Genomic DNA, 25,859 nt, shown 5'->3' on the forward strand with positions numbered 1-25,859 from the left:
CTTTTCCAGGTTATACTCAGTGTAATCTTTTCCAGGTTATCCTCAACATAATCTTTCCCAGTTTATCCTCAATGTAACCTTTCCCAGGTTATCCTCAATGTAACCTTTCCCAGGTTATTCTCAATATAATTATCTTTTCCAGGTTATCCTCAACATAACCTTTTCCAGGTTATACTCAATATAATTATCTTTTCCAGGTTATCCTCAGTGTAACCTTTTCCAGGTTATCCTCAGTGTAACCTTTTCCAGGTTATCCTCAGTGTAACCTTTTCCAGGTTATACTCAATATTACCTTTTCCAGGTTATACTCAATATTACTTTTCCAGGTTATACTCAATGTAACCTTTCTCAGGTTATCCTCAGTGTAATCTTTTCCACGTTACCCTCAGTGTAACGTTTTCCAGGTTATACTCAATATACCTTTTCCAGGTTATCCTCAGCATAACCTTTTCCAGTTTATACTCAATATAACCTTTTCCAGGTTATCCTCAGTATAACCTTTTCCAGGTTATCCTCAGCATAACCTTTTCCAGGTTATCCTCAGCATAACCTTTTCCAGGTTATCCTCAGCATAACCTTTTCCAGTTTATACTCAATATACCTTTTCCAGGTTATCCTCCATATACCCTTTTCCAGGTTATCCTCAATATACCTTTTTCAGGTTATCCTCAGCATAACCTTTTCCAGTTTATACTCAATATAACCTTTTCCAGGTTATCCTCAGTATAACCTTTTCCAGGTTATCCTCAATATAATCTTTTCCAGGTTATACTCACCCATTTGTTCCACAATCTCAGGTGGGAAAACTCTTGAAGCAAAAGCTCTTCGGAAAATATCAGAGAATTCTTTATCCAGGCCTCCAATGCCCATTTTCTCAAAATTCCAGTCAGGGTTGATGATTGACTGCCTGTTCTCCTTGGTCTTTGATTTGCCTGCAAAAGCCAAGAAATGGTTTCAAACACACAGATTCACCCTGGACCCACAGAACCTCAGCACCCAGCTCATGTGGCTGCTGCCAGAAGCAATGTCCACCCTGTTCCAAGACACCTGGGATGATGCAGGATTGTCCTGCATCCTCCTCAGTCCTGCCTTTCCCAGTGCCCAGCTCCACACTGGAACCCTTGCTCCTCTTCTCTCTTCCTCTCACACCCTCTGACAGGAGAATGGACCTGCAGGTGCTGCAGTTTGGCTGCACCTTCAGTACAGGGACAGAATGATGGATGCTCTGCTTTGTTCATATCCCTCCAGAACAAGATGTGATCATTCTTAGCAGCCCCATTTAACAGCTCCTAACAACAGGAACACACTGCAAGATGGGTGCAGCATTCATTGCCTTGATCCTGCTGTGGCATTCACATTTTCTGAAAAATCCCTTTGCCCAGGATTTTTCTCCTGGGAAGCTGAGAAGCCTCAGAGAAAAGGAAAACACTAATTATCTGATTTGCTTCTCCTCTGTTTTGCTGCTTTGGAATGTGTTTGGAGATTGTTTACCCACAGATGATTGTTTCATTGGATTCTGGTGTGAATTATTTTGACTCTTTGGCCAATTGGGGCCAAGCTGTGTCCAGACTCTGGAAAGAGTCACAAGTTTTCATTATTATTTTTTTAGCATTCTGTAAATATCCTTTCTGTATTCTTAAGTATAGTATAGTTTAGTATTCTTTGATATAATATAGTATCATAAAGTAATGATTCTTTCATTGTTAATGATTGAATCATTGTTTTGATTCAATGGCCAATTAGGGCCAAGCTGTGTCCAGACTCTGGAAAGAGCAATGAGTTTTCACTATTATTTTTTTAGCATTCTGTAAGTATCTTGTCTGTATTCTTTAGTATAGTTTAGTACAGTATTCTTTTATATAATGCAGTATTATAAAGTAATAAATTGGCCTTCTGAGAACATGGAGTCAGATTCATCATTCCTCCCTGCAAATACAATAATCCTGCCTGGGATCTGAGCCCTCTACAGCCACCAGTTCTACCCAGGTCAGGAGAGCTCTTCCTCCCACACACCATTGACAGTTCTCTGTACTGAATCTCCCATTTCCTACCTCAGTCCCTGAGCTCAGAGCCAGCCTGGGCACCTCATTGCTCCTCCAGCCCTTTCCAGCTTATTCAATAATTACAATGAGCAGCAAAGAGATTCCCATTGAACTCCACTGACATCAGCCATTTCCTCCTTCCCTTTCATCCCTCACTGACTCATGCAAGGACCTTCTCTCCCACAGATCTCTGGTTTGATTCTTTCCTAAGGAACTTTGACAAAGAACTTTGCTCGAGGAGCTTTGACAATCAGCCCATGTCAGCTCTGCTGCCAGAGCTCTCTGATTGCTGAAGGATCATGAGGCAGGACTGCCCTTAGACAAGACAGGCTGGCCCTTCCCTGTGTATCACCCTTTTCTTCTCATTTAATGCTTTATTACAGTTTCTCTTGATTTTTCTGTACAGATCTCAGGTTCTAAATCTGCACCTCTCCAAACCTTCTCCAGGAGGTTTATTCAAGCCTATAAACAAACCCATGTAGTCTCACCTTAGGTTTATTCAAGCACTGACACTTTTAGCAGTCAGATCAACCTTGCACATGGCTTTCAGCACCCTCAGCTACCAGGGAAACACACAGAGATCTGACAACCCAGAGAAAAAGCAAAGAACTTCCAATTATCCTTAATTACTGCAGAAATGGGATGTTTCCTCAGACTTGCACAGGGTTTCAGGGTTGGCTCTTAATGGTTTTTCCAATGGGGGCCACTCCCACCCTAGAACATCACAAAGATCACAAAGTCACAGGTGGCTTTGGGTTGGAAGGGATTTAAAACCCATCCAGTGCCACATGGGCAGGGACATTTTCCACTATGCCTGGTGGCTCCAAGCCCCATCCAGCCTGGCCTTGGACATTCCCAGGGATTCAGGGACACCCACAGCTGCTCTGGGCACCCTGTGCCAGGGGCTCCCCACCCTCCCAGGTCACAATTCCTAATTCCCAATATCCAATCCTAGCAAACAACCAGTGAGCATTTTGCTGCTCTGTTCCACAAGCTCTTCTAAGAGTTATTTCCACTTCAGCCAGATAATGAATGAGCAGCAAGAGTGCAGGAAGTCCAGCAAACAGCAGCTCTGTGTGAGCTCAGCTCAGACTCTTTAATCCTGGTCTAAACACATCTGGAATCAATATTTCAATTCCAAGGGCAGCAAAACAAACAAACCTCTGGGTCAGATGCCAGGGACAGCACTTGGGACACAGAGCACCTCCAGGGAGCACCAATCCACAATTCCCCTGTGTTTATTATCCCACTCCAGCTCTTAGGTCAGACCCCTCAGCCAGGGCTGTTCCTGCTCCCACAGAGCTTGGCCTACACTCCCCCCTTCTGGCTGCGCCTCAGCACAGGAAAATTCTTGCAGATTGGATTAAAAGCTCTTCCAGTGGTTTCATAACACAATTTTATGCTAAACAGAACAAACAGAATTGGCTTTTTTAAAAAATTACTACAATTCTTCTCTATTGAAATCATGCAGGCCCTTTACAGAGCTCAGTGACACTCACTTCACTTTCATCTCCTCTCTCACAATTTAATTATTCAGAACTTTACAATTCCCCAGAGACCAACAAAGCACATTAAGCAGCACTGCCTCGGATCAATGAGGAGATTAAATGAAGTAGCAATTTGACAGAAGTAAATTGAGGCACAAGAAGCTCTTTTGTCTTGTCTGAGGACAATGAAACAGAATCCTGGGGAAGGGACCCTATTCCCAGAGCAGCAGCAATCCCACACGTGCCAAGAGGGAGATGCCAGGGCATTTTATGGCTCTGAATATTAACCAGGTACAATTCCCTGTGAATATAATATATTCAGGGTTATGAACAGGGTTATTTCACACTGTCCTGGCAGCAGAGTGAAACCTGATGGGGTGTGATCCCACAGTCACAGGTGGGAACTCACTGCCCTGCCCCTGCAAGTTCCATTTGGTGCTATTAACAGCTCTATCCTCATTAGGATGCTTAATTACAGCAATCAGCCCACAGAGCTGTGTTAGTGGTACATTCACATTTCTGAAAAATCCCTTTGCCCAGGATTTTTCTCCTGGGAAGCTGAGAAGCTTCAGAGAAAAATGACACCAATAATTTTTGTTTCTCCTGTGTTGTGGAATGTGTTTGGAGATTGTTTACCCACAGGTGATTTTTAAATTGCATTCTGCTGTGAGTTGTGTTCACTCTTTGGCCAATCAGGGCCAAGCTGTGTCAGGACTCTGGAGAGAGTCACAGATTTTCATTATTATCTTTTTAGACTTCTGTCTATATCCTTTCTGTATTCTTTAGTATAGTATAGTTTAGTATTCTTTGACATAATATAGAATCATAAAGTAATGATTGTTTCATTGTTAATGACTGAATCATTGTTTTGATTCAATGGCCAATTAGTGCCAAGCTGTGTTGGGACACTGGAAAGAGTCACAAGTTTTCATTATTATCTCTTTAGCCTTCTGTAAGTATCCTTTCTGTATTATATTATATTATATTATATTATATTATATTATATTATATTATATTATATTATATTATATTATATTATATTATATTATATTATATTATATTATATTATATTATATTATTCTTTAATAAATTAGCCTTTAGTATAGTATAGTATAGTTTAGTGGAATGGAATGGAATGGAATGGAATGGAATAGAATAGAATAGAATAGAATAGAATAGAATAGAATAGAATAGAATAGAATAGAATAGAATAGAATAGAATAGAATAGAATAGAATAGAATAGAATAGAATAGAAGCGAAGCCTTCTGAGAACATGAAGTCAGATTGATCATTCCTCCCTGCCTTGATTAAATGCAATAATTTAGGGTTTCAGCACAGGCTGAGTGCTCAGACCAAAACTCTGCTGAGGTGCAAGTTGTGGTTACACAACAGCCTCACACCCTCCCACTGCCTGCACTGACTGTGGCACAAAAAGCAGCTGCAGGACACAAAATCCCAGCCCCAAATGTGGCCCCAAAATAATAAAATAAAATAAAATAAAATAAAATAAAATAAAATAAAATAAAATAAAATAAAATAAAATAAAATAAAATAAAATAAAATAAAATAAAATAAAATAAAATAAAATAAAATAAAATATTTCAAACAGTTGCTGTCTCTGGATCTACTGGTCCATCTGGCCTTGATAATCTCAGCCTAGGAGTGAGGACAAACAACAACCTGGAGGCAATGAAGTCTCCTGGGCCTGAACAGCAGCAGATCTCAAGCATTATTTCTCTGTGGGTGTAGGAACTCACCAATCAGATTGAGAGAGGAGTTCTCAGCTTTCTCAAATGCAACTTGGCTGTTTCCAAGAACCAAACCAACCTCGATCTGCAAAGGGAAGGGAAAGAAATAATTACATTAATTACCATTGAACTCAGCTTCAGACTGCTCCAGGTATCTCCAATAACATCTCAGAAGGCAGGAAAAAGCAGCAAAATCTCCATTTCCTTGAAGAATAAAAAATACCAACCCCACTTGAATGGAGAAGCTCACCAGGTAAAACAACCTGACTTTTAAAAGTTCCTGGTTTAGTTCAAACTCAGCTATTTTATTTCAGCAAGTAAAGGAGGAAATAAAATCCTGTCCTTTCTACAGAAGGAAAAATCAAAACTGGACATATCTGGAAGACAAAAAAAAACTCAAGAGAGGATGTTTCCATGACCAAAATTCCTGTATCCTCCCCAGCTCTGCAGTTTAGTGGAGGCTGCACTGAACTGCAGACAAAGCTCTTTGTCCTCTCTGATGAGGCAGATTTGTGACTTCTCCAAAGGCAGGTCACCCAAACTGCCCTTGGTGGCATTATCTGATAGGATTTTCAGCTCTGCAGTCCCCAAGGAAAGCACAGGAGTTCCTGGGAGCTCACCTTCTGCTTCTTGCTTGTTCCAGACTCCCCTTTGAGAATGCTGGGGTCCATGGCTTCCATGTCCTTCACCAAGAGCCCAAAGAGCTTGTCATTAAAGCTGAACACCAGCTGTGGAAAGGGAAAACAAATCTCATGAAAAAAAGCTAAAAAGGATTCTGACAAGATTAGTAAGATTTGAAAGGAGAGGGGCCTGAAGACTGAGTTAACCACCCTGGAGTTTTTTCCCTGTAAAGTTCTGGATTCACAGGAAAACCCTGTAAAGCTCTCGGTCTGAAGTGCTGACCATGTTCTTTCCCTGTCCCAATATCAGAGTAACAGACCTAAAGTTGCAGAACACAAAGTCAGCTGGAGAAACTCAAAGAAAAATCCTCCTTCCAAGACAATCATCTATTCCCCCCTCCCCTTCTCCCCAGCTCAGTGTTCTGGATCATCTGATGACATTTCCCTCTCACTTCAATAATTGGTGCTAGTCATGGAGAACAATTTAGCTCAAAACTTTCAGATATTTTCCATTTCAGCTTGACAGGGACACTCCAGGAGCAGTGCTAATGAGAGACAGAATGAATGTGATGACAAGTGGGGTCCATCCCACAGAAAACCAGGCTGCCTCTGCAGCCTTGCCTCCCTTTCCTTGAGTTTGTATTTTCAACTGGTTTAAGATTCAGACCCTGCAAGGTGTAAATTATTTGAGAGACCAACCCTGACCTGTTTTGAGAGCAAGGCAAAGCAGAGGTTATCACAGAGAGCCGTGCAGGGGCTGAAGCCCATGTTCTGCAGACCCCTTCTGGCTCAATTACAGGGACATCAACTTTCCAAGCTCCCCAAGAAAAATACTTCATCCCTGTTTCTCTGCTCAAGTCCCCAGAGCAGCAATAAATCATGGAATCCCAGAACAGTTCAGGCTGAAAAGGATCCTAAAGCCCATCCAGTGCCACCCCTGCCACAGCAGGGACACCTTCCACCACACCAGGCTGCTCCAAGCCCTGTCCAGCCTGGCCTGGGACAATTCCAGAATAATAAAATGCACTGCACTTGGGAGGTGCCACTGAGAATGAATTAAACCTGGAGGTTGTCTTGATCTTATACAGAAGGAGGCAAAAGTGACTTCCTAAAATATTCCAAGAGTTGCCACACTCACATCCAACACAGAGAGACCCAAACTCTCCCAAACCCTGGGATTTTCCTCACAGATTTAGGATAGATTCTAAACCCCTCTGGCCATGCTCTCAGTGAAAGTCACAAAGGTTTTACTGCTCATAAAGAAATTCCTTCTGATGCCTTGTGCAGGCTGAGCTAGAACAGAGACTGGACAGAGCTAAAGAATAAAGCAGGGATTTATTAAAAGGCCTCAATAAATCCACCTTGGGCAGCACAAGAGCCCAGCCAGGGCTGCACCAAAGGTGAACCCAAAATGGTCACAAAATGAACCCAGGATGACCCAAAATGGTCACAAAATGAACCCCAGATGAACTCAAAATGGTCACAAAATGCCCCACTGGTCACAGGGTCTCTCACTTTTATAAGCTCTGCTCCATTTGCATATTGGGGTTAATTGTCCAATTCCAGCTCCAGCCCATGCAGCCCCATCCTTGTTTTTCTCTCTCCAGCCCACGGTGTTTGTGCTCTTGGGCCTAAGATTTGGATCATTTGTCCTTGGTCCCCACCTGGAGCAGGAATTGTTTTGTCTCCCTGCTCTGTGATCAGAGATCACCATCCCATAATGTGAACCCAGACCTACACACTAAAGCAGCACGGAACCTGAAAAATAGAAAAGCTCAAACCTGAGGCATCACTTCACACGAAGAACAATTCCTGCCCCTCAGCCAGCCTTTGCAGAGCTCTTGGCACCCTCAGAGGGTCCCTCAAAGCCCCAGAGCACAGCTCACCTGCTGGCCCACAGAGAAGGCCTGGCTGTTGAACTGCTGGATGAACTCTGCAGCCATCTTGTCTGTGTCATAGGGGTTGGAGTCAATGTTCTTCTTCTGCAGGAAGTCAATCTCGATGGTCATGGTGCCAATGCACTGCTTGGTCTTGTCAAAAGTGTATAAGGAAACTGAAAAAAAAAACCCAAAAAACAGCATAATTAAGGTCTCCCCAGTGTATTAAACAAATTTGGCAATACACACTCTTCCCTTGAGAATTTCACTTGGTAAAACTGAATATATTCTTTCTTTATTTCTCTTAACCCATGTTCAACTAAAAAGTCAAAAATACAGTAAAATTGCCACTGAAAAGTCCCATTTTTCACTGAAAATGCCTACATTGCTCTAAAAACTCTTAATAAATTTTTAAAACAGCTCAAACACTACACAGACTTTGGGGAACGAGGACAATGAAAGCAAATCCAGATGTGCTATGGTCCCACACAGCTGTATCTCTACCCAAGGGTTTGGACACATCTCCAGGAAGCCCAAAAGCAATTTTAAGGGTTGCCTTGCCCAAAAGCTGTGACAAGAGGTCATCACTGGGTTTCTGTGACAAGACTGCTGAGCTGTTCTCCAGATGAGGCAGCAGAAAGTGAATTACTGCACATTTAAATGCAGAAATGCAGTGTGTCAGCCAAAAACAAAGCACATCATCAACTGCCCTTCATCCCTGACATTGAGGAGGCCCCTGAGGTGCCCTTGGGCTGACATTTCCAGGTTTCCTTCAGTGCTGCAGAATCCCCTGGACAGAAAGCCAAGGGGCAAGGAAGGTACTGCAATGTCACTGCCACCCTGATCCCACAGGGAAACAAGAGCCCACTCAGGGGGAAAGAGGATGAAGAGGATGAAGAGGATGGAAAGGAAAGAGCAGCACAACCCACAGCTCCAGGGACTGCCCAGCATGGTCAGCACCTCACAAACAGGCAGGCCCAGCAATGCAGAAAGATTCTCCAGAAGACTGAGGGACATGAAAGGTTTGCTTTGAATCTGGAGAGCAAAGAGCAGCAAGGATGAAGTAGGAGAAGGAGAATGTGGGAAAGGCTCTTCACTCCATCTGTGATTTCCTCTCCAGCCCCTGGCAGCAGAATGGCTCCAGAACAAACCTGCAGATGCTGAGGTTGATGGCAAAACAATCCCCCAGGATTGTTCACATGAAGGGAACAAGGAGAGCCTGTCCCTGCTGAGGTGTGACCAGAACACACAAAACACACCCCAAACACCCTCCCTGGGAGGAGCTGCCACAGCAAACAGGGATAAAGATGAAAACACTACTCCTGATCTGCTGCACTGAGTTCTTCCAAAAGCAGCAGGGTGATCCCTTTGGGCCTGCAAGCAAACCCCAGGAGCTCCTGTCACCTTACAGGTCACCCCTGAGCAGTTTCCTTTTCCGTGCTGAACCTCATGGCTTGGTCAAATAAAGGTTTCTGGAATATCAGTGCCTGGATTTGGTCACATCATGAGGTGTCAGGAGCTCTTACAGCATGGACTGAGTGCTGAGGGGATGCAGCAAACCCAGCAGAGACTGCACCAGCTCCAAGAGCCTGGAATGTTCCAGAGAGAAGCAGGGAACGCAGCAGGAACCTCCCTGGGGAGGGAAGGCAGCAGGGACATCCATGGGGTAGAAAGGCACAGCCTGCCCTGGCTCCAGCTGAGCTTTGCTGAGAACACAGGAGCTGGTGCAGCTGGAGTGCACAGAAATCAGGACAGACACATCCATCAGGGCACTGTGCCTTCCCACCAGGAAAATCACTCACCTGTAGAACCTTTACTGCATCATCAGGGGCTCAGCAGCACTCATCACTGCTCCACAGAGCTGTGGGCTGCATTTACACTGACATTTAAAACACAGCTTCCACATTATCAGGGGAGCAGGACAAAGCAGGAGCCTGGGAAATCACTGGCTTTGTGAGCATTCTCCCTACCTGCAGAATGTTTTTACAAATCCCTTCCACCCAGCACGGAGTCAGATGACATTTAGTCACTGTGCACAGAAGCACTGCATTATTTTTGTTAACACAGGCTCCCACGTAGCTGGGAGGTTTTACAGCAAAGCCCAGGACAGGGACAGCCACAAACTGCTCACAGAATATCAGTGCTTCTTTCCCCAAAAGATCTGAGAACTGAAAAGCACTGTAGGTGAGTTGGCACATGATCAGCCAAACAAGGGTGAGAAACAAATTAATTTATGACAAATTAATTTTCCCCTGTTATAGGTTCTTCTTCAGTTAAAACAAGACCAGCAGGCCAAAAAAAAATCACAATTAACAGAATCATCAAGTTGGGAAAGGCCTCCAGGATCAACTATCAACCCAGCACCATGATCATCACTAAATAATGTCCTCAAGTGCCACATCCACCAGCTCTTCAAACATTTCCAGGGATGGTGACCCCACCATAGTCCTGGGCAGTCTGTTCCAAGCCTTTACAACCCATTCTGTGAAGAAATTTTCCTTAATATCCAACCTACACCTCCTCTGGCACAACCTGAGACTGTTTCCTTCCATCCTGCCCCTTTTCTCCTAGGAGAAGAGACCAAGCTCCTGGCAGGTCACTGTATGGAGCAGGAAGGACACTGATATCCCACACAGGGCCAGGCTGAGATACCTGCAGGTATCTGAACTCCCAAAGCAGTCTGCCCAGGACTGGAAAACATTAAAAGCAGAAAAGCTGCAGAGAGGAGAGCAGCTCATTCACTAAGGAAGTCCTCACATCACCTGGAGAAGGACTGGAGCTCTGTGAGTTCCTAATTCAGCATGAAAACATGAATTCAGCTTTATGAACACATCCCAATTGCTCTGACTGACTCACCATCAATCTCCTGCCCGATGGAAAGGCCGGCCCATTTTCTCTGAAAAACAAGAGAAAAAGGTCAGAATATCTGTCCTGCAGAACAAAAACCTGTCCTGCAGAACACCTGGCCCTCAGAACAATCACCTGGCCCTCAGAACAAACACCTGGCCCTCAGAACAATCACCTGGCCCTCAGAACAAACACCTGGCCCTCAGAACAAACACCTGGCCCTCAGAACAAACACCTGCCCTGCAGAACATCTGCCCTCTCAAAGGCAGCCTCCTCACCCAGAGGAGCAGGATCCCCAGAGAACCTTCAGCAGCAGATAAAAGGGGCAAAATGGAATATCCCAAAGACCCCCAAATTAACAGGAAATAAGGCAAGAACATTGAATAATGCTTTTTAGGCAGCCTCCTCACCCAGAGGAGCAGGATCCCCCTGAGAACCTTCAGCAGCAGAAAAAGAAGCAGAATGGAATATCCCAAATACCCCAAATTAACAGGAAACAAGTAAAAAACATTGAATAATCTCTCCAAATGATTCTTGTGACATCAGAAGGTTGTTCTGTCCAACCTCCTTCAGGTTTCTGGTGTTCCCACCATCCTGGAGGCAGAAGTTGGGGTGCTAGATGGGGTTTTTTGTCCTTCTGCTCATTTCCTACCAAAGCCCAAGTTCTGAGCATCCACAGGTACCAGAATGGCTGTTACACACCCCATGAGCATTTGAAAAGCTTGTTCTAATGTGCTCCAAGGTACAATATTACCTGAACCAAGGGAACCAATAAAAATGAAACTGCTCAAATCTTTAGGTCCCTTGGAAATTCCTTTAAAGAGGTTTGTGCTGCATGGAACTGCAGAAGTGGGAAATGGTTCACGAATTATATGTGACACAAAAAAAATCTATAACCTTTACAATTCCAACAGTTCTGGCTTGATGACTGCAAAGTTGTGGTTTGCCCAGTGGCTGCTGCTGTGTTACAGACTGGCTGCAGTGTGTTCTCAGCCCTCATCACAGGCTGTGCCATGTTGATACCCTCAGGTATCAAATAAAAGCACCAGGCACATGTAGGGGTCATTACAAACAGCTCTGGGGACTTCACATTTGAAAAGCTGTAAGACATTTTGTGTTTGAAATTTGAAAGGCTTTATGGTTATTTGTGTTTGCCTTTTTGTCTGGGAGAAGGAACATAATGACTTTGCTTACAAAGTGAACATTTCTCCCTTTACACTCTCTCCAATAATCACAGAATATCCTGAGTGGGAAGGGACCACAAAGGATCATCCAGTGCAGCTCCTGCCCTGCACAGACACCCCAAAAATCCCACCCTGGGCATCTCCTGCAGCTCTGGCAGCCTCAGGGCTGGGACCATTCCCTGGGCAGTGCCAGCACCTCTGGGGGAAGATTTGTCAGGTTCTTCTCTGTGGATTTTCCTCTTCTTCAACCCCCACCCATGCTCACCCGGCTGGTTTCTGCTAAAGGTTTGTCATCACTGCACAGCAATTTGTGTTTTAGGCTCTCAGGATAGAAAATCTGTCCCAGCTTTCAGTGTCAGGAGTCAAGAATCAAGATTACCACAGAATAAAGGTGGTCAAGAACTCCAAGTCAAAAATCAAGATTACCACAGAATAAAGGTGGTCAAGAACAGTGAGTGTACAACAAAGAGATGTTCTGGAGGCCTCAGAGCACAGACACCCCTGAACAGGAGCAGAAAACACACAATGGGTGTCAGACTGACTGCAGCTATCCAGGGCTCTGGGAAATACTGGGAATTTTAAAATTAAAACCCAGTATCAGGAATGCCCAGTGATCAGAGGGCTGAAACAGCTCTGCTGTGGAATCAGGCTGAGGGAATGGGGGTTGTTCAGCCTGGAGGAGGTTCTGGAGGATCTCACTGTGGCCTTTCAATACTTAAAGTGGGCTTGAATCTTTTTAAGGGCACAGAATTTTTAGTAGGGATTGTAGCAAAAAAAAAAAAAAAGGGGAAGTGGCTTTAAACTGAAAGAGGGTGAATGAAGATGGTAAAACCTTGTCCAGAGAGGTTCTAGGGAACATGCAAGGTCATACATCCCCCAGCCACCCATTGGGACAGACCCAGTTCCAGCAGCACATCAAAAGGCAAAATGTCATCTGGGGGCTTGTGCCAAAATGTGCTGAGGAAAAAAATCTGCAGCACAGTGGCAGGGAGATATGAAAATACTGAATCAGAGACCACAGCTGCTGCAGGTTCATGGGATGACACTCAGTGAGAGCTGAGTGGCTTCATTTTTCAATTTAGAAGTTAATTATATTCATTATTTATTCTGACCATCATTTAACATCTGAGGATGACTTAATTAAGAAAGAGGAGACAAAGGGGTTTGGGTTGTTTGGGTGTTTTTTAATGCATTTCATTGCAGTTTTCATCTAGAAATACTAACAATGACTGAATGTGGTCAATAAAACTTCCAGCAGGTCTTAAAAATGAAAAACACAGCAAAGAAAGCCTTTAAAGCCAAGGGTTTAAAGATTCACAAGGAATGGAAGATATTGCTTAGACTTTTCCTTTTCAAATGGTTTCTTTCTGGTGTTTTTTTAAAAGGTTAAATTACACATTTTCCAGTATCTTTATCCCACCATGCACTAAAAATATATCAAAGCAACATAAGCACAGTCACTTCACTTGCAGTGTGAGTATCCTTGAACTTTTGCTGGCAGAAATCAAATTTGCAGCACACATTTATTCCAATTAGGGAACTTATCATCAATCCTCATCCTAAAAAAGAGATTTTGCTTATGGTGTAGCAGAGTAGAAAGTCATAGAAAGCCATACCTGGGGCAAGCTGAAGGCAATGCTGCCAGGGACAACAGAGGGGTGAGTTCTCAGAGTGAAGATGTACTTGTGGTTGGGAGAGGTCTTCACCACAACATGCCTGGAAAAGAAATCAGTATTTTATTTTGAAAGTATTTTATTATTATTCACCACAACATGCCTGGAAAAGAGATCAGTATTTGATTTTGAAGGGTTCTGCATTGCTCACAGGGATGTTGGAGCTCAAAAGGAACACCCAGGTTATCTCTAGGGCTACAAAGGAAAAAGAAAAGCATTGGAGGCACAGCAGGGTGACAGAGCCCACCACCCTCACTGGTACAATGTGATCTCAAAGCCCAACTGCAAGACTTTGCTCCAAAAATCAATATTTACACCCTGTCACCATGATATTTTCTGGAAAAATCACCTTGCCCAGGATCTTGAGAAGCCTCAGAGAAAAATGTAAATAAAAATTATCTGATTCCCTGCTTACAGCTTCCTCAGACTATGCCTGATAGCTCATACCATGTGATAGGCAGAGAGCTGGCTGGCATGAGAAAGCAAAACCAAAGGAGGCTGGGATTTGTGTGCTCTGGGAGCCCAAACTGGGAGCCATGGCAGCCCAAACTGGGAGCCACAACAGCCCAAACTGGGAGCCATGGCAGCCCAAACTGGGAGCTGTGACAGCCCAAACTGGGAGCTGTGGCAGCCCAAACTGGGAGCTGTGACAGCCCAAACTGGGAGCCACAACAGCCCAAACTGGGAGCCGTGGCAGCCCAAACTGGGAGTTATGGCAGCCCAAATAGGGAGCTGTGGCAGCCCAAACTGGGAGTTATGGCAGCCCAAACTGGGAGCCATGGATGCCCAAACTGGGAGCCCAAACTGGGAGTCATGGCAACCCAAACTGGGAGTCATGGCAGCCCAAACTGGGAGCTGTGGCAGCCCAAACTGGGAACTATGGAAGCCCAAACTGGGAGCATTGGCAGCTTAAACTGGGAGCCATGGCAGCCCAAACTGGGAGCTATGGTAGCTCAAACTGGGAGCCATGACAGCCCAGACTGGGAGCCACGGCAGCCCAAACTGGGCGCCATGGATGCCCAAACTGGTAGCTCAAACTGGGAGCCATGGCAACCCAAACTGGAAGCCGTGGCAGCACAAACTGGGAGCCCAAACTGGGAGCCATTGGAGCCCAAACTGGGAGCTGTGGCAGCCCAAACTGGGAGCCACAACAGCCCAAACTGGGAGCATTGGCAGCCCAAACTGGGAGCCATGGATGCTCAAACTGGGAGCAATGGCAGCCCAAACTGGGAGCCATGGATGCTCAAACTGGGAGCAATGGCAGCCCAAACTGGGAGCCACAACAGCCCAAACTGGGAACTATGGAAGCACAAACTGGGAGCTATGGTAGCTCAAACTGGGAGCCGTGGCAGCCCAAACTGGGAACTATGGAAGCACAAACTGGGAGCATTGGCAGCACTAACTGGGAGCCGTGGCAACCCAAACTGGGAGCTATGGTAGCTCAAACTGGGAGCCACAACGGCCCAGACTGGGAGCCACGGCAGCCCAAACTGGGAGCCATGGATGCCCAAACTGGGAGCAACGGATGCCCAAACTGGGAGCTGTGGCAGCGCAAACTGGGAACTATGGAAGCACAAACTGGGAGGCATGACAGCCCAAACTGGGGGCCATGGCAGTATAAACTGGGAGCCATGGCAGCCCAAACTGGGAGCCATGGAGCAGCCCAAACTGGGAGCCATGGCAGCCCAAACTATAAAAAAATAAAATAATAAAATAAAATAAAATAAAATAAAATAAAATAAAATAAAATAAAATAAAATAAAATAAAACCCAAAAATCAATTCATTTTCCTGCACTGATGTTCACCATGAAGGAGCTCAGAGAGCTCCTGGATTCACAGAGGGGAAATCTCAAACTCATTAAGAGCTTCTGCTTATACACAAACAAAAGGAACAACAAATCACCAGGGCCAGACAGCTCCCAGAGCTCTCCCAGGAGGAACTGCTGCTCTGTTCTGTGTGTAAATCCTGTCAGATCCAAACCATGTGGTGCCAGCTCCAGGAAACCAGGCCCAGGAAAGTGCTGGGAAGTTTGGTGGCCAGGCTGAGCAAACCAAGAGAAACTGCAGCAAACATGAATTAACCTGGGAGTGCATCAGATTTTCTGGTGCTGAAGCACAAGCAGGGCTCCTGTGAGGGAGGGGATGACTCAGGGATCTCATGCCATGCAGGGCATGTTTGGAAACCCACAGCAATCATTCAGCAAGGGCTCCTCAGAAACCTGAACTGGCCTAGGAGGGACGGGCTTCCCATGTGAAAGGGAACAAGAAGTTCTTAACTGGAACAAAAACCTGCCCTGACTGCTGTCCCCTCAGCCTGGCTGTGCTCAGAACTGGTTCTCTCTCCAAACTGCACCAATAATTGTTTTTCTCATCAAACTGCACCAAGAACTGGTTCTGTCTCCAAACTGCACCAAGAACTGGTTCCTCCATCCAAACTGCACCAAGAACTGGTTCTCTCTCCAAACTGCACCAATAATTGTTTTTCTCATCAAACTGCACCAAGAACTGGTTCCTCCATCCAAACTGCACCCAGAACTGTTTCTCTCTCCAAACTGCACCAAGAACTGGTTTCTCCCCAAACTGCACCCAGAACTGTTTCTCTCTCCAAACTGCACCCAGAACTGTTTCTCTCTCCAAACTGCACCAAGAACTGGTTTCTCTCCAAACTGCACCCAGAACTGTTTCTCTCTCCAAACTGCACCAAGAACTGGTTTCTCCCCAAACTGCACCCAGAACTGTTTCTCTCTCCAAACTGCACTCAAGGTAGGAGCAGGACACAGAGCTGAAGATGCTGCCACTGCCCAGACCATTACACAGCACACACTGTGTGTGCATGGCCTGCTGTGAACTCACCCCTGACTCATCCCTGCCCAGCTCAGGGGTGCAGGCAGTGAAGCATGAGAAGATCATCAGCAGCACCCTGGGGTTAAAGCATCTCCTTGATCCAAGGGCAAACTCCAGCTCTACATCCCCAGCTGCAAACAGAGCAGAACCCTTGAGGAGGTACCACCAAAAACCCTCCTGAGCAGGCAATGTGGTGAGGGACCAGAGCCAGGGGATCTGCAGCAGGGCTGGCCCAGGGATCTAATGTGACAGTGTTCACAGGGGTTCTTGGATGAGGGAAGAGATGAGGATCTGACTCCATGTTTCAGAAGGCTTGATTTATTATTTTATCATCTATATTACATTAAAACTATACTAAAAGAATAGAAGAAAGGATTTCATCAGAAGGCTGGCTAAGAATAGAAAAAGAAAGAATGATAACAAAGGTTTGTGGATTGGACAGAGAGTCTGAGCCAGCTGACTGTGATTGGCCATTAATTACAAACATCCAACATGGGTTAATCAAAGATCTACTTGTTACATTCCATTCCACAGCAGCAGATAACCATTGTTTACATTTTGTTCCTGAGGCCTCTCAGCTTCTCAGGAGGAAAAGTCCTAAGGAAAGGATTTTTCATAAAAGATGTGTGCGACAATCTAAAGTCAGGGATGGCTCCAGGGGATCTGAAGCCAGGGCTGGCCCCAGGGAGCTGCAGCAGGGCTGGCTCCAGGAGATCTAGAGCCAGGGATGGCCCCAGGGATGTGCAGGCAGGGATCTGCAGCCAGGGATGGCCCCAGGGATCTGCAATGCAGCACCAGCTCCAGCACAGCCAGCACCAGGAGCTGCCCGTGCTCCCTCTGCCACTTCACAGCATCTGCAGCATCTGCTCCTGACCAAACACTCTGCTGGTGTGTGAGCAGCACTGCTAGAAATAAACAGCTCCCAGGGGCACAGGAACAGCCAGAATCACATCCAGCCTGCTGAGGCAGCACATCCCAGGGCACTGCTCCCTGCATGCTGCCACAAATGCCAGCAGAGAAGGTTCTGGAAGCAAAAGGAGCACAGCCGGCTGCAGGGCGGGCAGCTGGGTCCCTGCAGGACATCCATTCTGGAGGAAATTAAAGTTTTTATAATGCATGAGGTACAATGCTCAGTACAGGTATTTTTGTAACTCAATTAAGTTGAAAAAAAGATCAACCTGGGGGAAACCATACTTTGAAATGACCAGGAGACTTTTCTGCCCAAGCAGACACTTTTGCCTACTTCTGACCCAAAAAGTACTGTTGGTTTAGAGGGTGGGTTTTGTTTGGGTTTGGCATTTTCTACTCCAGTTGGGCTCATGAAATCACAGCTCAGTTCATCCCTGCAGAGCCATGAGAGGTGCCAGGGCAGCAGAGCAGACAGGCAGGCAAGTCCTGAACACATCCCTGCATTGCAGCTCAGCACTGCTGAGCTCTCCACCCTCAGCAGGTATTTTATATAAAGGTGGAATATCATTCACTATCTCCTTTATCATATCATTCACTATCTCCTTTATCATATCATTCACTATCTCCTTTATAATTTTCCCCATTTTTCAAACCCAAGCCCTTGTGCTGCACGTGATATTCCCTTTCAGCCGAAATTAATGACTTCTGTCTACAACCTACATAGTAAAATCTGTCAAAACTTCCCTAGATTCTTTTTCTTCCCTAGATTCTTTGCAGCAAAGCAAAGAATCTGACTATGTGAATTGGATTCTTGCAATCCAAAACCCTTCTGTGTGGGCTGAGCTGAACAATGCAGGTGTCTTCCACCTAACAGAAGTAAACCCCAGAGTTTGGTTCCATCAGTCACCCCAAAATTGCAATTAAAGAATCCAGCTTGTGGTGCTCACACTCTGGCTGCTCCTCCTTTTGTTCCTGTGCATGAAAACCCTGAGAAAAGAGAGTTCTCCTGGCTCTGCTCAGCATTCCCATATGATGTGAAAGTGAGAGGATGCCCCAAGTTACACAATAAAATGATAAAAATGTTGTTGAAATAGTTCAAATATTCTCACTGTATAACAGGAACAACAGCAAAACCAAAACAAACAAAAATTATCACAAGAACTACTTCATTAAATAATTATTCTATTAGTTAAGCAGATGCAGTTCCCAAGAAAGAAATCCTTTAGAGAAACAGTCACTCTTGTTCCAGTATCTGCCATTTCCAGAAAGAGCCACGCTGAAAGTTCTGATCCCTAAAGACACTGAAGTTTTGTTAATCAAACTGCTGTGCTCACCTTTCCAAACCTGAAATGTCACACAAATTTTGAAAACAATTCCTTTTTGGTTAAAAGCTGAAAGAGGAACAGTGCACACTTACTGCCCAGACTGGAAGTCCTTCTCATTGACCACAGCACAGTTGGTTAAGGACAGCTCATCAGTGGGACACCTTGCTGCTTGCATAGGCTGCAAGAGAGGAGTAAATATCAATAAAATTGATTGGAAAAATTGGAGAAAATATCACATAAAATTCTATTTTTCCTTTACCAAGCCAAGCCTCAAGACTTCTGCAAAAGCACAAAGCACAGAACAGATCTCCTGACTCCTGGCACACCCTCAGAGCCCACAAGCTGCTCTCCCAGGTTCCTCCAAACATTTCCACATGGCACAGGTGTTTGTACCCCAAAGCTCTGCATTTTGGGACTATTATGTACTTTGTATTTTCTACCCCACCTACACAAACACTTTAAAATCAGCTGGGACAAAGCCTGCAAGGCAAACACTGCTAACTTGCAGGTGAACCCTGGCACAAGGCAGGAGTGATCAGCATTCCCTGGAAGGTGTTTCTTGCACAGGGCACTGGAATCTTCTGGAAGCTGCCAAGGAAAAGCAGCCTGGAGCCAGAGCATTGCCTACAACCCTGTCTCAGTGCTGGGCTGGGTCACAGAGCCCATGTGAGGAAGAAAGGAGGGATAAAGATGTGACCTTCCCTCTTCCCTGAACATCACTCAGAAAACTGGAATTTCAGTTTTTTTATCCCAAAACTGCATTTTGGGACTATTATGTACTTTGTATTTTCTACCCCACCTACACAAACACTTTAAAATCAGCTGGGACAAAGCCTGCAAGGCAAACACTGCTAACTTGCAGGTGAACCCTGGCACTGAGGCAGGAGGAATCAGCATTCCCTGGAAGATGTTTCTTGCACAGTGACACTGGGATTTTCTGGAAAATGCTAAGGAAAAGCAGCCTGGAGCCAGAGCATTGCCTACAACCCTGTCTCAGTGCTGGGTCACAGAGCCCATGTGGGGAGGAAGGGAGGGATAAAACTCCCTCAGAAAACTGGAATTTCAGCATGTCCCTTCTGCATAAACCCCTTCACCCAGTGCAGTGAGAGGCCACAGGAAGGTTTGAGCTCAGCCAGCTCCTATCCAACCCCACAATCCCTTTGTGTCACTTCTCAAAAGAAATATCACATGGAAATATTTCCCATCCCAGATCCATAACACACGGAAGAAAAACAGATAAAATAGTTAATTCCAGCCTATCACTATGAAAAAAATTACTGCAACAAATTTTGTGGGGGAGTCCTCTCTATGTTTTTATTCTCTAATGTCAGAGGACCAATCCTTTTTCAGGAGTATCTGCTCGTTTTTGCCCTTTCCACTGTTACTCATCAATCAGCAATTAAAAACTGAAATAAGTTTTTAATTTGCCAATTTTAGGTTTGCCTACCCAAGCTGCCCATCCCCATCACGAGGCAGGATGGACACACAGAGGGATCTCAGCTCCATCCTACACCCTCACCCCACCTGCTCCTGCAAAATTACACCACAAAACAAGGGCTGAACAATGAAAATTGTGATCAAAATGCCTCCAGAATGGAGAAAGGGATGGAAAAACAGGATGTTAGAAGACATTTCATTTGGGGAAAAGCTGAACTTGCTCCCCAAGGTGTCATTTGGAGAATCAAAGCACAGCTACCTCTGTCAGATACAAATTTGCAGGCAGTGCAACAGAAACTATTTGACAGCCTCAACCTACTGCAAAAAGTAATTCAGGAGGGATTTTCTCTTAAACCACCCTTAAATCCCAGCAGCAAGCACAGGAAATGCACTGATCCCAACACACACATCTGAATCATTTCCCAGGAGTTACTGCCCTGCTCTGCCCTTCTCTCCCATCCCTCTGGGACAAGAATCAGAGAAATTCCCCCCCAGAAATTCCCCCCAGCCTGCTCTAAAGTTCAGATCAACTTTAAAATCGCAATGTGATTTGTCTCAAGTATTTACTATTTACAAAAGGACCAACTCATTACTTTTACTAAATAATGCTCAATTGCCCTTGACATATGTGACAACCAAAAAAATATTCCATTTTCAGGCCTGAAGCAGATTTATCTATCTGAGTGTAATAAAAGCCTCAAATGTTCTTGTAATAAAATATGTGACATCAGTGGATTTATGACATACACAGCCTGTGTGCTGAAGCCTCTGGGCTTGGGGCACTCCACAGCAAACATTCACATTTTATCACTTCTGTTCCCATCTGCAGGGCACAGTTTTGGGAAGGACATGCCCTGATAAAAGGCATTACAGGGGATATTTCTGGAGGAAAGTGGCCACGGAGCTCCTGGATTAAATCTTTTTTACAGCACTAGTCCTCGAGTGCATTTTTAATCCTCAGTGACAAACTGCAGCCAGGCAAGCTGCTGCTCCTGTCTGCAATGGGAACAGAAACACAGAAACACAGAATCAATCACAGAACCACAGAAACACAGAATCACAGAAGCACAGAGTCACAGAATCAATGAACCACTGAAACACAAAATCACAGAATCACAGAGTCAGAGTCACAGAATCACAGAACCACAGAAACATAAAATCCCAGAATCACAAAACCACTGAATCACAGAACCACAAAATCCCAGAATCACAGACTCAGAGAATCACAGAATCACAGAACCACTGAATTCACTGAATCACAGAACCACAGAACCAGAGAATCACAGAATTCCAGAATCCCAGAACCACAGAATTCCAGAATCACTGAATCCCAGAATCACAAAATCACAGAATTACAGAATCACAGAACCGAATCACAGAATCCCAGAATGACAGAACCACAGAAACAGAGAATGACAGAAACACAGAACTACAGAATCACAGAAGCACAGAACCACTGAATCATAGAACCACTGAATCACAGAATTCACAGAATCACAGAACACAGAACCACAGAACAACAGAATCACAGAAACACAAAATCCCAGAATCACAGAACCACAGAAACACAAAATGCCAGAATCACACAATCACAGAACCACTGAATTCACAGAACCACAGAACCAGAGAATCACAGAATTCCAGAATCACAGAATCCCAGAACCCTAGAATCACAGAATTACAGAATACCAGAATCACAGAATCAATCCCAGAATCCCAGAATCAAAGAATCACTGAATTCCAGAATCCCAGAGTCAAAGGACCACTGAATCACAGACCCACAGAAACACGAAATCACAGAATCACAAAATCACAGAATAATGAGGTTGGGAGAGACCTCTAAGATCATCAAGCCCAACCTATGCCCCAACACCTCAACTAGGCCCAGTCTTTTTTACAACACATCCAGAGATGGTGATTGCACCACCTCCCTGGGAAGAGCATTCCAGTACTTTATTATTCTTTTGGTGCAAAACTTTTTCCTAATATCCAACCTATTCCTTCCCTGATGTAGGGAGGTCTATGTGTATGTAGCTTGAGACTGTGTCCTCTGGTTCTGTGAGAGACCAACCCCACCTGTCTCCAACCTCCCTCCAGGAAGGTGTAGAGAGCAAAAACACCTCTGAGCCTCCTCTTCTCCAGGTTTTGTTCTGGTTTATGCCAAGAGGAGACTCCAAGGACAGCACAGTCCTGAGGAGGTGACTGCACACTGCTAAAGCACTCCCAGCATCCAGCATCAGCCAGGCAGCACCTGCTATTAGACCCAGACCTGTTCCAGCATTCCTTCTGATTGCCAAGAGGAAAACAAGACCTGATAAATCTCACTGTGAGAGGCAAACATGCAGCACCCCACCTCTGGGTCTGTGAGAAAGCAGGAATGTTGTCTCAAAACTCAGGAGGCTTAATGAAACTGGCATATTTTATTTTTACAAAGAAAAGTTGCCCTGAAGAACAAACAGCATCTGATCTTTCAGATATCTTTTTTCCTAAATCTGCAAGGACTCGTTTTCCTCCACAGAAAATACAAAACTCACATGTTCACAAAATCACAGAATAGTTGGAAGTGCTCTCTGGAGATCATCCAGTCCAAACCCCTGCTACAGCCCAGAAAGTGATGCTGTTATTTAGATATTTTCATACATAAACCACACCTGTCATGTTTTGTCAATTCACCTCTTGTGAATCATTGAGGCTGATGGAACAGGAAGCCAAGGAAAATCATGTGGTGGCAATGACTGAAGAGCACTGCTGACAGCTGGTACTGAGAAAAGCTGAAACATTAAGTGCTAAGGCAAAGATGTTCCTCATCCAAGACAACTGAACTCATTTCATTTCCTAATGCTGAGCAAGAGATTATGAAACAGCCTCTAAAGCTGAGGCAGGTTTGGTTCTGCGCCCTGTTCTCACGTGGTTTGTACAAGATAAATATTGTTCAAGCACTGGATGTTCAAAAATCTCCTTTGTGTAAAGCAGACACAGATACACATCCCATGCACATGCAGGTGCACAGAGATGGAATTTCTGGCACTCAGGTGCTGGCAGAGCAGTGTTAGGAAACATTCTGGGTACCAGAAATTTCCATTCTTCAGCAGAGCTGCATTGAGATGGGGATCCCTGCTCCAAAAAGCACCCAAGCTTTCCTGTAACAGCTGCTGGGCACCAAAGTGTGGGAATCCACAAAATCAGAGGGTTTTGGGAAAGCTGCAAAAGGCAGGCCCCAGAGACAGCAGAACTGATTAGAGCTAAGCAGCAGCCATGAGATAGGTCAGCAGAAAAATTATTTAAACTGTAGAAAAGCAAAGACAAATAGAACAATGGTCTGTGTATTAACTCTTGGCTAGAATAACTCTCTAAGGTACAGAAAAGTTTATCTAGTGAGATATTAGGAAGGTTGAAGCTTAATAATGGAGCTCTGTGCATTGTGTTTTAAGGCTCACAAGTAGGTATTGTATTCAAAAGAAGCATTGTTTTAACTAAAGGTACGTGTGCTTATAGTGGTTGGACAGAACTACTGTCAATGTGCTTTTGCTTTGTGTGATCGGTCAAAAAACTTATAAAGTGAGTTGTAACATTAAATTCTTAGTCTGCTGCCTGGGATGTGAGCTGCTGGCATCTTCCCATTGTCATAACCATGGAATGAGACTGATGCTGGAAAATCAAACAGCTCAAAGCACGTTCTGCAGCAACCCCATTCTGTTTGTGATTTGTACAGAGGCCCTTGCCAGCATCACCAAAATCTCTCTGAGCCCAGAGTTCATCACCCAAAGAGGGCAGAGAGGTGCAGTACACCTGCAGAGCTGTAATTCCTGCTGAGCAGGGCACTGCACACCCCCCAGAGCCCCAGCAGAGTGGGTGGAACCTCAGCTAACTCCAAACCAAACACTCATCACCACGGGTCTGCCAATAAAATGAAGTTTGAATACTGACAGGAAGAATTATGATGTCAAAGGAGCTCTGAAGATAAACAGGGAACTGACACGATGAATCACAGCTCCTACACATTCTTCTGACAGGAAACACACACACAAAGCTCTGCCTGTATCTCCAGACACCAGAGGTGGACGTTACACCTGGGGACACAGGGACAAGCAGCAGCTCCAGCAGGAGGAGGAGCTGAATGCTGTGGTGTCACAGACACATTTCATGAAAAATCCTTTCCTTAGGATTTTTTCTCCTGAGAAGCTGTGAGGCCTCAGGAACAAAATGTAAACAATGGTTATCTGCTGCTGTGGAATGCAACAGGTGCATCTGGGATTGGTCTCATGTGGTTGTTTCTGATTAATGGCCAATCACATCAGACTCTCTGTCCAAGCCACAAGCCTTTGTTATCATTCCTTCTTTTTCTATTCTTAGCCAGCCTTCTGATGAAATCCTTTCTTCTGTTCTTTTAGTATTGTTTTAATATAATATATATCATAAAATAATAAATCAGCCTTCTGAAACATGGAGTCAGATCCTCATCTCTTCCCTCACCCTCAGACCCCTGTGAACACCACCGCACTGTGGTTCTGAGTAATTTTAAAAATTAACTAAGAAAGTTTATTAGCTTGCAGAGGGATTTTCTGGACATGTCAAAAAAACACTGAATAAAGCTTACACATTTCTGCAGCCACAAGAGGAAATCAACCTACAAGGAACATTTTGGACCAGCAGGCTTGGCCAGACAGACCCTTCCAGAGCTCCTGGCTGTGCCAGGATGAGCTGCTGTCCCTGGAACACACAGCCCTGCTCAGACCTGCCCACTCCACCTGCTCCCCATGACCTCTATTTATTTGCTGGAAGCTTTTATTCTCCTCAGAAAGGAGCTGGGTTTGTTGAGAGAGAATGCAGAAATACCAATTTTCTTCTCCTATTAAAGAGGACTGCATTGGGAAGCTCAAACCTCAGAAGTAATATTCCCATCTTTGACAGAGGCAGGGAACACTGAGCGAGCTGGTCCAGGGATGCCTGGGTGAGATGGATCCCTCCCTCCACCCCCCCTGAGCCACTCCCACGCTGTGAATCACCCCCCTGTGATGGTGCTGCAGCACAGAAACCCAAACAGCTCCCAGGAGCAGAGAGGGAAGAGCTCCCATCAGCTCCTCCTGCACCAGCCAGGGCTGCAAATGAAACAGGGTGTCACCATTATATTTTCTGAAAAATCCTCTTTGCCCAGGATTTCTCTCCTGGGAAGGTGAGAAGCCTCAGAGAAAAAGGAAAACAATATTATCTCATTTTTTCTCCTGTGTTTTGCTGTTTTGGAATGTGGTTTGGAGATTGTTTCATTGGTTTCATGTGAATTGTTTTTACTTATTGGCCAATCAGGGGCCAAGCTGTGTCACACTCTGGGAGATAATCACAAGTTTTTCATTAATATCTTTTAGCCTTCTGTCTGTATCTTTCTCTGTTCTTTAGTATTGTTTAGTATAGCCATCTTTAATATAATATAGTAACATAAAATAATAAATTAGCCTTCTAAGAACATAGAGTCAGATTCATCATTCATTCCTCCTTTCATTGAGGGTCTCAGAAAATACAACACAGGGAATGTTCCCCAGCACTCTCTTACCCCATGGCAGGGGCAACAACCCTGCCTGGTAAGAGCTCTCCCCCAGCACAGACAGGAGCAGGACACAGGAAAATTTCAACTTTCATATTTTCCAGATTCTGCACTGCATTAGGATAGAGCTCTGAACTTCATATAAAGTGTTAGCAAGTTCTCTTCACAGTTTAGTTGGACAAAACAATCATTTTCCAGCCCAAAAAGGCCCAAAAAGTACAAATAGCAGTGAATTGAGGAAATAACTGGGAGAATGGGTCTGAATAACCTGAAGCTGTAATTGGACAATTAACCCAAATATAGAAATGGACCAAAACTTATAAAA

At 44.8% G+C, this 25,859-nt stretch overlaps 1 protein-coding gene across 2 annotated transcripts in view; it reads right to left on the reverse strand.

The window, feature by feature from the left end:
- NSF (N-ethylmaleimide sensitive factor, vesicle fusing ATPase) overlaps window positions 1-25,859 on the reverse strand; it is a 73,160-nt gene that overhangs the window by 39,732 nt on the left and 7,569 nt on the right. For both annotated transcript variants that reach the window (XM_059489367.1, XM_059489368.1), the window contains exons 2-8: window positions 18,651-18,736; window positions 13,423-13,522; window positions 10,632-10,671; window positions 7,785-7,951; window positions 5,899-6,006; window positions 5,288-5,363; window positions 777-932 (exon numbers count right to left, since the gene is read on the reverse strand). In XM_059489367.1, coding sequence (XP_059345350.1) covers window positions 777-932; window positions 5,288-5,363; window positions 5,899-6,006; window positions 7,785-7,951; window positions 10,632-10,671; window positions 13,423-13,522; window positions 18,651-18,736 — 733 coding nt within the window. The remainder of the gene's footprint in view (window positions 1-776; window positions 933-5,287; window positions 5,364-5,898; window positions 6,007-7,784; window positions 7,952-10,631; window positions 10,672-13,422; window positions 13,523-18,650; window positions 18,737-25,859) is intronic.

This window comes from Ammospiza nelsoni, chromosome 26 (assembly GCF_027579445.1).
Source record: "Ammospiza nelsoni isolate bAmmNel1 chromosome 26, bAmmNel1.pri, whole genome shotgun sequence".
In the NCBI taxonomy this organism is placed as follows: Eukaryota; Metazoa; Chordata; class Aves; order Passeriformes; family Passerellidae; genus Ammospiza; species Ammospiza nelsoni.